General features: G+C 31.8%; 1 protein-coding gene and 1 long non-coding RNA gene across 4 annotated transcripts; both read right to left on the reverse strand.

Moving 5' to 3' along the window:
• Window positions 1–795: 795 nt before the first annotated feature.
• LOC146926329 (aquaporin PIP1-2-like) lies at window positions 796–3,390 on the reverse strand. The gene is made up of 4 exons (XM_085758708.1): window positions 2,985–3,390; window positions 2,308–2,603; window positions 1,726–1,866; window positions 796–1,108 (listed from the first exon to the last, which is right to left on the reverse strand). The coding sequence occupies exons 1-4, from the start codon at window positions 3,322–3,324 to the stop codon at window positions 1,016–1,018; spliced, it is 870 nt and encodes a 289-aa protein (XP_085614834.1). The 5' UTR covers window positions 3,325–3,390; the 3' UTR covers window positions 796–1,015.
• A 1,132-nt stretch (window positions 3,391–4,522) lies between these two features.
• Window positions 4,523–7,739, reverse strand: LOC146926330 (uncharacterized). 3 transcript variants are annotated; one of them, XR_015034093.1, is made up of 3 exons: window positions 6,030–7,316; window positions 5,244–5,357; window positions 4,523–5,145 (listed from the first exon to the last, which is right to left on the reverse strand). It is a non-coding gene; the product is annotated as an uncharacterized LOC146926330 (long non-coding RNA). The 3 variants fall into 3 exon arrangements; XR_015034092.1 differs by lacking the exon at window positions 6,030–7,316 and adding an exon at window positions 7,566–7,739 and having other exon boundaries at window positions 4,523–5,357; XR_015034091.1 differs by having other exon boundaries at window positions 4,523–5,357.
• Between the last annotated feature and the right edge of the window lie 4,584 nt (window positions 7,740–12,323).

A 12,323-nucleotide genomic window follows, 5' to 3' on the forward strand; every position in this document is an offset into this window, starting at 1 on the left:
AAATGAAAAAGAATAAGAAATAGATGTGAGTCATGACTCATGAGACAATCTAGAAAATGAATTGAAAAAGACAATAACAATGGAGAGTGTGTTGAGAATTGTACGAATGAGATATAGAATGGCAAAGTTGAAATTTTATTCTTGACAATTAAACAAAGATGGAGTCATAATTTTATAGAATACCATTGGTAGTTTAATGCAAGAATTCCTTATGGAAAACTGCATAGAATTAAGTTTTTGTCATTTACTATGCATAGAATTAAGTTTTTGGTAGTTGCAGGAAGAGGAAAAGGGACGCATGGGAAATAATACACATTTAATAGAGTTTGGCAGGGAATTGGTTGGGAGCACCTCTTGTAACCACGCACTTAATGATGATGCTTGTCCCTCTCACCATTTAGATTTGAAAAGTTGCCGCCAAATAGATTAGGTTTAGGGTTTTCCAATTAGGTTTGCATTGTATGCTAGGATTAGATATAAGGATATATTAAGATATCACTACTCCAATTCACATGAGGCCTAAATAATTTAGTGAAACTTGTGTAAATTTTAAATAATGAAAAAAGAGTATATTAAAAAATGTGTTGGAGAATTTTTTATTTTTTTTTTGAATAAAAAAAATGTGTTGGAGAATGTGATGCTAACCCTTGTATTCTTCAATAGCATAATTAAACTACACATCTTCTTTATAGTATATTTTTTTTTTTTGGTGGGATTATAGTAGATTTTTTTATACCCACAGTTTGTTAGGTGTGATGATGACAAAAGAACTTTCAAAAGCAAAAAGATGACAAATAGAGTGTAAAATAAACCAGACTACCATATCAATATAAGTTTGATTAATTGATTTCACATACACATACATAAGTAATGAATACATAAATTATGTATAAATAAATAAAATTCATAGTGGAGGAAACCATATTACTAATATATTTAACTAATTGGAAACCCTGTATTGGATTCAACTATAGTTATTACTTTTAAGGCATATGGGTTCAACTTCAATGTTGCCTCACTTTGACTTGAAAGGGATGGCTCTGATGACTATTTGATGGTAAAGAGCTGCAAGTGCTGCTCCAGTGAAAGGCCCTACCCAGAAAATCCACTGCACCAAAATAATGTAATGTGAGTTAACATCTTAACAAGAGACACAATTATTATAGGCTACATGTATATAGATAAAATAGACCTATACTAAATAATTAATTAATCAAGTAGTAATGGCTCTCCAAAAAATAAAATTAATCAAGTAGTTAATGAATCTCATTGAACGTCAAATCGATCAAAAAAATATGAATTCAAGCTCGACTGAAACACTTTATGATCAAACTTTAGTTCATTTATCTCCGGTTCTCAAAGTACTAGGGTTCATTTTCTCTAAAAACTGAAGAGTTAATAAATAAACTCATTGCTTTAATATCTAAAACCGGATAGTAGGATAATTGGTAAATTTAATGATATTTTAAAATGATTTCTAACATTAGGAATCTTATCACATTTGTTACTTTGAAAAAAAAAATGTGACCAAATTCACCGAATCAAAAGGACTAACGTAATCAATGAAGTTAAATTTTTGGAACTACTTAAAAAAATTGTTATGTTTTAGGAACAAATTGTCGCATTTTATGCTTTTAGAGATTAAATTGATAATTCAAATAAAATGTTCTAAATAAAATTAAAATATGGAAATGAAAAAGAAAAATAAAGATGAAAAAGACTAACATGGTCATCCCAAGCTTGGTCCTTGTTGTATATAAGAGCAGCACCTAGACTTCTAGCTGGGTTAATACCAGTCCCTGTAATTGGAATTGTAGCCAAATGCACCAAAAAAACAGCAAATCCAATTGGCAGTGGTGCCAAAATCTGAGTAATTCAAATGCTTATAATCAGATAAAATTATCATCAAAATACAACATGTATCCATTTCAATAGTTATGAATCATATAATAATGAAATTTTAATATACATATAGTGTATGATATATATATTAGTAAGATTTGGATTTCTAGTTTGGTTTAATGAATATGTAAAGTTTTTGTGTAGTATCATTGCATGGCAATTAATCTAATTTTTCAATAGTTGTGAATTTTATGTAATTATATATTTAACATAAAGGATGATCTATTAGTGAATTAACATTTTTTTTTTGGGTCAAATAGCTTAGTGGCTAGAATTTCTCTTTTTAAGGAGAATAAACAGGGTGTTCGAGGTTCGAACCCCGACCCCTACATATATTATGCGATGTCCCTACCAACTGAGTTAAGCTCACGGAGAAAATGAATGAACATTTTTATTTAGGCTTACAGGAACATGGGAGTCTCTTGCATTTCGTTTGGCATCAGTAGCAGAGAAGACAGTGTAAACAAGAACAAATGTACCAACAATCTCAGCTCCAAGTCCATCACCTATGGAGTAACCTTTATTGAGAGTGTTGGCACCACCACCAAGTCTCTCATATTGACGTGGTTGGAAGCCCTTAACAACAGCAGCACCACAAATAGCACCCAAACATTGCATAATTATGTAGAACAGTGTCCTAGTTAGAGATAGCTTGCGTGCCAAGAAAAGTCCAAATGTCACTGCTGGGTTAATGTGACCACCTGCATTAGTAAATAGACACATGATATGTTAGCATAAATCTAAGGTTTTATTGAACACTTTGAAAAGTGAAGAGTGACTACTCTGCTCGGAATTAATTTTAGTTGTTGCATCGCGCATGAGTCCAAACCTTTTGCAGGTAGAGAAACACACATTTGACACGGTCACACAATTTGGACCGTTAGATCAAGATTGACAAGTCCAAGTCTTGACATTGGTAATTCGAGTTAAAGTCGGACATTGGTGGTCCGAAATCATTATTCTTTAGCGAACAAAATGAAAGATTTAATATACCTTGGGACTTAATTTTTTTATATTTTTTAAGGACTAAATTGCAGAAAGTGATACTTAAAAATTTAAATTTAGTGTGTATTATTTTTTACCTGAGATACCAGCAGTACAATAAACAAGAGCAAAAATCATTCCACCAAAAGCCCAAGCAATCCCTTGAACACCAACTGAGGAGCATTTATTACTGGATTTATTCACACCCATAACAGTTAAAACCGTTATATAAAGAAACAAAAATGTAGCCACAAACTCAGCAATCCCTGCCCTATAGAAAGACCATGATGATAACTCTCCATGCTCAAATAAAGGTGCTGAAGGTGCCTCTTTATAGTCTTTAGCCTCATTGTCTTGAGATTGAGCAGCAGTTCCTATTGGTTGGTTTTCTCTATACTTGTTTGCTCCTACTACTACATCTTCATCTCTATTCTCCATTGTGTGTTTCTAGCTCTTGTAATTTTTTGTGTGATTAATGTTGTAGGGAGTATAATTAATGGTGGTACTAGTGATCGAGTGTATCAGGGTATTTGTAGTGTGAGATTGGGACAAAAATTGAGAAATTCTAGTGGGATTTATATGTTGTAGTGACTTCTAAGTTAATAATCTTAAGTGCATTGTCACGAATCTCAACTACTCCCTCAATTTTTTGTTTACTTGTTTGATCATTTTATTTTTGTTCTATAATAATAGGATTTTAGAAATTCAAGATAAAATTAACTATTATTGTTCAAGTAACCCCTAGCTATGATTAAGATAATTTACTTAATGAGATTATTTATAATGAAATATTTATATTCTTTTGCATTGGAAAGTGAGAATGAAATAAATAAGTTTGTTAAAAATATTCATAATTTAAGACAACGTTTTAATTTATATACAAAAATCTTAAACTGTCGATATACTGACTGATTTATAAATTTGGTCCCATAAAATTGCAAGAACATTTGATATGTTTAGGCACATGTTCAAACCAAACGTTCCCCACTTCTCACCATTTAATGTGTATGAGTTTGACCACTAGACACTTTAGAATAAAAAGTGAAAATTCAAACCTATAAATCATAGGAAAGTGAACTTTAGGTTTTCAATTTTTTTATAGGTTTCATCCACTAGTGCAAATCAGGGATACAAGACCTGTTTTTTGGAGATTTAAAACCTGTTTTTGAACCGGGGTTATATCAGTGGGTGTTGTAAGTTTGACATATGACACCTGTTTTTTAGCGGGTATAAAAACCATTTACCATAACTGTTTTGTAAAAAAAACAGGTGTGATATGAGTATTTATCACACCTTTTTTACACAAAAACATGTGTGAAAACAACCATGCAACACCTTTTTATTAGTAGAAAACAGGTGTGAAATATGACTTTTTATATAAAAAAAATTACATTATGGCAGTAATAATTGCCATTTTTTCAAAAAAATTAATTGGTTAACTGATGGAAATTAGATACACAATAACATCTCAATAGCCCAAATATAATATAAAATATCAAACTAATGGTACAACCAATTAAAAAAAAATTACTATTAAATACAACCATTCGACATTTTTTTTTTTAAGAATCCCATTGAAGACAATATTACAATAAAATACAACCAGTCAGGACACAAACATAAACATAAATCAAAATTTACTCCATAACACCCTCATTAACTTATAACCTATAGAATATCAACTCCTCCAACACTAAATCCACTATCCACAAGTTCCTCCCATACATAACTATACATAACTAGTAACACTATATAAGTCAACGCTTATTGCTCTTACCCATGACACAACCCCATGCTTCACATCCCACAATCAAAACGTCCCCTCCATTCCGCAGCCTCCTAATTTCACCTTTCTTGCTCCTAATGCCAAAGGCCTCGACGACCAATGACCCAATTCATACTTGAAGCTTGTGTATTTTGTACTTAATCATTTCCAATGAAATCAAACTGAAAACACAAAATTAAACAAAACACAGCACATAACAGCAAAAATAAGGAATGATAGTGATGCAAATAAAGCTCTAGGATATTTCACCTACCTCAAACTTATGAAACTGACCCATGAGAAAAGTGTGATACTTTTTCAAAAATTTCTCTGCTTCTATCTTTGTAACAATCCTTTTTCTTCAAGGCCAGCAAAATTTACTAAACAATACAACCATTACTTCCACAAAATGTACAAACTTGTAAATGAGGGACTGTAACAGAGAGCAAGGGAATCACTCCAGCACATGGCAAACTTGTAACTGAAGATGAAAACTTGTAAAATACAAAGAGATGTTATAAAGATGGAGAAAACAAAAAAGTATCAACATGATGCTCTTAAACATGTTTTAATAATGAAACCAACACCATACCTGAATGGAAATCACATGATAAAAATTTGCAAGAGTTTCTATGACTCCCTTGTAAAAAAGAACATATAAATTTCCACTTGTTTAGGTAAGACCCGGATGTATCAGATGCTTCATCTGCTGGAAAAAAAATTACACATAAAGAAAATGAAATAAACGAAGTTTGATTCATGGTTTCTTTGGCTTTACCTACCTTTGAGATAAACATGTAAGTAGTTAAGTACCAAAGTTACAGATCATAAAGTATGCTCCTAAAAACAAATATGATCTAAATAGCGATATGAAGCAAAAAAGCAGTGTTGAATCCAGAGCAAACTAACAATAATAGCAAGAACAATTTTTTTCGAAAAAAAATAGCAAGAACAATTTTATATCTGAAACTTCATTTATTCAACCCCATACCATACACGGCTGCGCGAGAGGGGGATGGCGAATTGGTGTTGAAGAGAGACGAGGGTTAAGAGAATAGGAAGAGTAAATTTATAATCTCCACACATCATAAAAATTTTGTTTATAATTTAGAATTGTATCAAATTCATACTCGCGATCAGAAGCAGTTACACATGGAACATAAATCAAACGGCAAACATGTGCCTTTTCATTTAAAGGACTACCTACTGCAATCAAGACCTTAAAAATCAAACAAGAAAATGAAATCAATTTAAGCTTTAAAGCTAAATTCAATGTCAATTCAAATTAAACTAAACATGATTTAGCTGACAAATCAGGAAAGTCAATTCAGAAGAAGCAGCCATGGTTTTCATCTAGGAGGATGAGTCTCTAGCTTACCTCTTCTTTTGGTCTCTATGAAAATGAAATCTATAATGGTCTTTATGAATATGAATTCTACGAGCCATGATTTTCACCAGCACCATATCCAAGAAACCACTTAAAAGCATTCACAATTACATAAACCATAATACAAACCAAATCATGTGATTCTAAGAGCCATGTACCAACATGTCTACACAAGTTATTCTAATTTACTTTATCAATACTCATAATATTTCACAGATTCATGAATATGAATAAACCTCATTATAGTGGCAACATCATTAGTTCAGCATACATCATTAAACTTTTTTGACTAAAGCATAATACTTTATTAATTAAATTTTACATTCTATAACTCAACAAAATGCCAACTGCAGCAACCTGGTCCAAACAACAACAGAAACTCAGCAGAGAACAACTGAGAATAAAACCCCGACAAACCGCTCACCCCCTAATCAAACAATCCACCGGATCCCATTCCATCACCTACCTAATACTTATCATTCTAAACCATACACACCGCAAGTTTATAATGATAACCATGTCATCCATTATCTTAATATCTCCTAAAATCATTTAAAATCCACTCTCACACACTAAATATCTCCAGTCATGAGTCATATTCACACTATTAATTATGCAAAAAGAAAAAAACTCAACTATATAAGACACAAAACACATCAAATAATCTTGGGGAGCGGAAACGGAGCCGCTTCGGAATGGAAGCGTCAACTGAAAACAAACAATCAAAAGAGAATGGGGAATGGGGTATTATGGTTGCATGCCAATTAAAAACAAACAAAAATAAAATGTAGTCGGAAGCAATCGATTAGACTTAGTTGTGGATTTCATCACAGCCAAAAGAGATTTATTCATATACAATTGAACTACCAATTCAGAAATTCTACTAAGCAATCAACTAGTATTCAATTATTGTTTGGTAACATATGCAATATCTAGATTTGTTTTCATATCTGTGTAAATTTTAGGTACAATTAACTTAAATTATCAAATAAAGAACCTAGTGAGGCTTTGCAATATATATCTAAATATGTTTTCTTGTTAAATAACACTTCAACTGTTAAAACAGACTATTATATCACTACCTTAGAATAATAATCACCTATAATCTGTAAAATCTGTTTACATAAAATATTTCTTCTAAACATGAACTTTACAACCCTTGCATATTATCTATCTAACAAAGTATTAGATCGCAAATGTTTTCACTTTAATAACTATCAATGAACTCGGGTCAGAATAGAACATAAGCAACATGAGCAATTTTCAGCTAAGACTACAAAAATTGCCAATACCATATGAAACATCAAAACCCTCACATCAATATGGTTACCTAAATCACTCACATAAAACTATTTTTTTTCATTTTCAATAAACCAAAAATTGTTAATTTTTTCACAGAGACACCATTCTTAACAGAGCTTCAAAAGTGCAAATGACCATGACCAAGGGAAAACATAAAAAGTAAAAAACACAACGATTGCAAAACTAAGACAGAGTAAATTGGACATCGATTGAAGAACTTAATACCGTAGGACGAGAGAGTTGATTGCGAAACTGGACAGCGATTGCAAAATATGGAAATCGCGAGAGTTTGATTGAGGAGCAGTAGAGTTAGATTGAAGGGTTAAAGGGTTTGTTGAGTAACTGGAGAATCGATTGAAGGCTTTGATTGGAGAGGGGTAGTTCGATTGAAGGCTTTGATTGGTGAGGGAAAAAGTATAATTATTTGTTACATACCGTCAAAAAAAATATATTTGTTACATATAATTACAATTATTATTATAATTGGAGTGGAAAATAATGCAAGTGGTAGAGTTTTAGTTGGCACACTACCAAAAAAATTAAGGTAACACTACAAAAAAAAAAAACAATTTAGTTGGCTTAAGATTGGATGTTACCAAAAAAAAAAGGTAGATATGATGGTGTTGATTTGAGATATTAGAGTATACTTCTTTAAAGGTCTCCGGTTCGATTCTCTCGTGTGTCAATTTTAATAAACTAATTTAATTTCTTCAAAAAGAAAAATATATTTCACACTTTTTTTAAAAAAAAAGGTATAAAATAATATTTACAAATTTGCCACCTTCTATTTTTTTATATTCAACACCTGGTTATTCTTAAAATTAGGTTTTGAAGGTTACCACTAAAATTGAAATTCTTGATATATTTACAAAATTGCCACCTTAACTCTATTTCACACCTCTTTTTTATAAAATAGGTATAATATAAACAATTCTTATGTCAATTTTGCACTAGTGATCAACTGAAAGTAATCATATTTGAGATGTTCGGACATTAAATATAGTTATATCTTTTAGTTAAAAAAAAAAAAATTTGGATCGTCATATGTTGTAGAAGTCTAATCTCTTTCGCTAGATTCAACCGCACTTTTAATTGTTATTTATTTTTATTGAAGGGTTTTAATTTTTATTGTTATTAACCGGGTAAAGGAACACCAACCACACTCTAATTTAGGAACAAGGAAACGGCTTTGGTTTCGTGAAACTTTAGATAGTGGACACCAAATAACATTTTGCTTTAAGGAACATGACTAGTCATATGCACACTTGAACCCATTTATGCTTCTCCATCTTATGACTACAGTTTTATTTTCGTTCAAGACTCTAACCAGCCAGTAATGGGGCTCAAGTTAGGTGAATTCATATAAAGGGAAAATTGCTTTCATTACCTAATTTTTTATTTACAAGATTCAAATTGGATATTTTTTTAATTTATTTCATTAAGATGACATATTTCAAGTAAAAAAATATGGCACTAATTAGACCCCTCAAAAAAATTAACTCACTTCACACTAGGCCTAGGTATAACTCATATGAGGCCCAAGTGTATTTGAAGTTTGAACTTCTTCCTTGTAATATTTGGGAATTGCTCTTTATACCCCCACAATGCACATAGTCACTCCAAAGTTTAAAATAATGCTCATTTACATACATAACTATCGGAAGTTGCACTCCGATGGTTCTCATAAGTTACCCTCTGATTATACATGTCCTAAGTTGGAAAGGGGAACGAGTGCATCGTTGTTGGAGAATTTGAAGTTACGGGATCCATGGTTTCCCCTTCTCAAACTAGACCACCAACCGGAAATGCTCCTCCTGCTCCTCCTCCTCCTTGATTTTATAACTTACTAAAGAATTTTGATTCTTCATATGAATATAAGAACTTTCTAAAGAACTTTTTTATTTAATTTTTTCAGTTTGTTTATCCGGTCCGTATTGCTCTAATAATCCACACTCAAAATCTTTAACTTAATTTGTCTCGCCAAATCTACCAGTTTGGTTACTATAGATTTTCGTAGGACTAATTCAATGATGAATCATGGGCTTGAATCCAATTTGATCTGGTGTAAACCGAATCGATGTATATTCACTCAATGTAGTGTATATAATGAGTTTTCCAATATGACAGAGCTACCCTAGTTCATGGCGGAGGTAGTTCTCTACGAGATTACAGAGAGATCATAGAGATGACCCATGAATGAGTCGGTGGAAAAGTGGTGACTGTGTGATGTCTTTGTTGCGGTTGTAACCACCTACATATAGGGGAGCTCAGTTGTAAATGGCTTTGTGAAATCCGACGACAAAAGTGAGAGTTCGTAAAAGATCACATCTATGATCTTGATCGACCAAGTCATACTCCTGGGAAGTCGAGCGCATCGGTTAGTATGAAAAGTGATTATATTAAAGTCAACTCACATAGAAATTGGAACATGATTCGAATTTTTTTAAAGGGAGAACAAAAGGGACTTTAATGTTGTCAAGTTATAACATGTATAATAAAGTGTCTTGAAGATTTAACTAACTTGACCTTGATATTGAAAATGATACTCCCTTCGTTCTATAATAAGTGAGTCATTTGCAAACAAAATTGTCCCAAAATAAATGACTCATTTCACTTTTCAATTCAATATTAACGACTTTTTCCAATTATAACTCTAATTAATACTAATTTCATCACTTCCAATTTAATATATTATATTTTGCATTTATGATAATAGAAAATGAACCAATACTTGATAAGACACTCAACACTATTTTTCTCTCTTTTTTACTTATAATTTTTTTTTCTTAATATGTGTGAAATGAACTAAAAACTCACTTATAATGGACGGAGAGAGTACACCGATTTTTTTTTATTTTCCTTATGTTCTCTTTATTCATGCAATCTTAATCTAAAATTTGTTAGACATGTGAACATATCTTTTGGTCGAAATTTAAAAGTTTAATTTATAATATTGTAGAGGACTAACTTCTTCCATAAAACCAAACTGCACTTGATAATGTAGGGGTGGTAAAAATACCCATGCCCACGGGTACCCGTGGGTAAAATCCATCATGGACACGGGGTGGGTAGCTAAACGGGTATCCACGGGTATAATAAACAGGTATTTGACTACATATTATTATATGGATACGGACACGGATTTGGTTGTACCCATACCCACGGGTACCCATACCCGATAATAAATTAAGTAAATCACTAAAATATCTTTATATGTCTTATCTTATTACTTAAATTGTTATCTTATTGAAGGAAATTTTACCGCCCACCTAAGATTCCTCATTAACAACCTATTTTTATTTTCAATCTTTTTAATTCATCTTATTAAGTTCATGTTTCTACTTCATTCATATCATAAAACATATCATATAGATTATGTATGTAAAAATCATGAATTTCCTATGAATTATGTAAGATTTATGAAATTTTGAATGAATTATGTATGAATATTTAAAAGTTGAAGTTTTTTTGGTAATTAAGAGAAAGTTATTGTTTGTACAAAAAAAATATCAAAAATCCATGGGTACCCATGAATACCCATGGATACCTCAATACCCACGGATACCCGCATAGTGGGTACCCACGAGGGTACGGGGCGGGCACGGGTTTCATATTTATCCAACGGGGCGGGCACGGATATCATACTATCCGTACCCATGGATATCCATTAACATCCCTATGATAATGACCCCTCAATATTATTCAATTTGTTCAATAAAAAGCCGAAAAAAAAAAACTCCCAAAGGGAGTACAAAGTCATGTGGCAGTGTGAAGGGAAAGTCTACTAAAGCCTTAATTTTAGGTCATTAAGAGAAAAAGTATTCCATCCGTTTTTTTTTTTTGTGTTAATACTCCAATTTATAGGGGAATGTTCCCTTAATAATTTGGAGTTGGACCGAGAGGTAATTAAAATATGATAAATAATTATTTTACTTAAAAATAGAATTCAAATTCTTATGAGATGGTTTGAGTAACTTTCAATTTAATAAAAGAGTTTTGAGTTTGAATTCAACTCTATATAAATGCAACAATAGTAAAACACTTTTTTTTTTTTTATTGTTCATTGTAATCGTACTCAACGCGAATTTCTGCAATTTTACACATAGAATACTTAGTTTATAAAAATAAGAAAAACTAAAGTAGTATTCTTAAAAAGTTATTTTGTTTTATCACTCTTAGATGCACCCTAACGGTGAGAGTGTGGCATGAAGAGATAGGGGTGAAAAATGTTAAGCCTATTAGCACAACTATTCAACTGTCATTTAATTTGTCAAAAAAAAAAAAAACTGTCATTTAAGGTGGAATAAATTGAGGTTTCCATCTTAAATAGTGACATGGCTGGGTGAGTGGTTTGTCGAGGAAATTTAAAAAATCTCTTTCATTTTTTTTGGGTAGATAATCTCTTTCTTTTTCTAGTTGAGTGATTTATATATTTCTGCAACCATTAACATATTCTCACTTTATAGACCAATGAACTTGGAGCTTTATTTTTCCTTAGAAGAAAAATTAAAGTAGAGCTTCACTTTGTTAAAAAGAAACTTTAAGATTTTTTTCTTTGGTACATAAAAAAAAACCTAGAGCTATATTGTTTGCGTAAGAATTCTTGGATTACGTTGAATTATAATGAACTAGTTTTGAAGTTTTCGTATTTTTTTGACATATCAACTCGTCATTAGGCAACAGTTTGTAGTTTTTTTCGCTTCTGATTTTAAAGTTTCTATGTTATATTTTTGTGTTGTGATTGAGTCCCTTTATTTTCTCTGTGCCGGTTTTCGCTAACACCACCAATGTTGCCTAACCCCTCTTTATACAGGTTGATGGCGAGGCACGCGGGTAGTGTGTGAAGATACAAAGCTACGAAGGGAGTGGATATGAATGAGGGTGGAGCCATGAGGATGTGGGCATTGTGTGAAGATGACTGTGGTTTGTTGGAGTAGCACTTTGGTGTCATAGCTTTGGTGCCATTGGTGCCATAGCTAGCAT

Source organism: Medicago sativa, chromosome 4 (genome assembly GCF_051527215.1).
Source record: "Medicago sativa cultivar Bolivia chromosome 4, Bolivia_mono, whole genome shotgun sequence".
Lineage (NCBI taxonomy): Eukaryota > Viridiplantae > Streptophyta > Magnoliopsida > Fabales > Fabaceae > Medicago > Medicago sativa.

Coding starts and splice junctions, on each gene's coding strand:
- LOC146926329 (XM_085758708.1), bottom strand. CDS start 3,324: ATGGAGAATAGAGATGAAGATGTAGTAGTAGGAGCAAACAAGTATAGA. Junction 2,604..2,984: donor TTGTACTGCTGGTATCTCAG/GTAAAAAATAAT, acceptor TTACTAATGCAG/GTGGTCACATTAACCCAGCA. Junction 1,109..1,725: donor ACCAAGCTTGGGATGACCAT/GTTAGTCTTTTT, acceptor ATTTTGGTGCAG/TGGATTTTCTGGGTAGGGCC.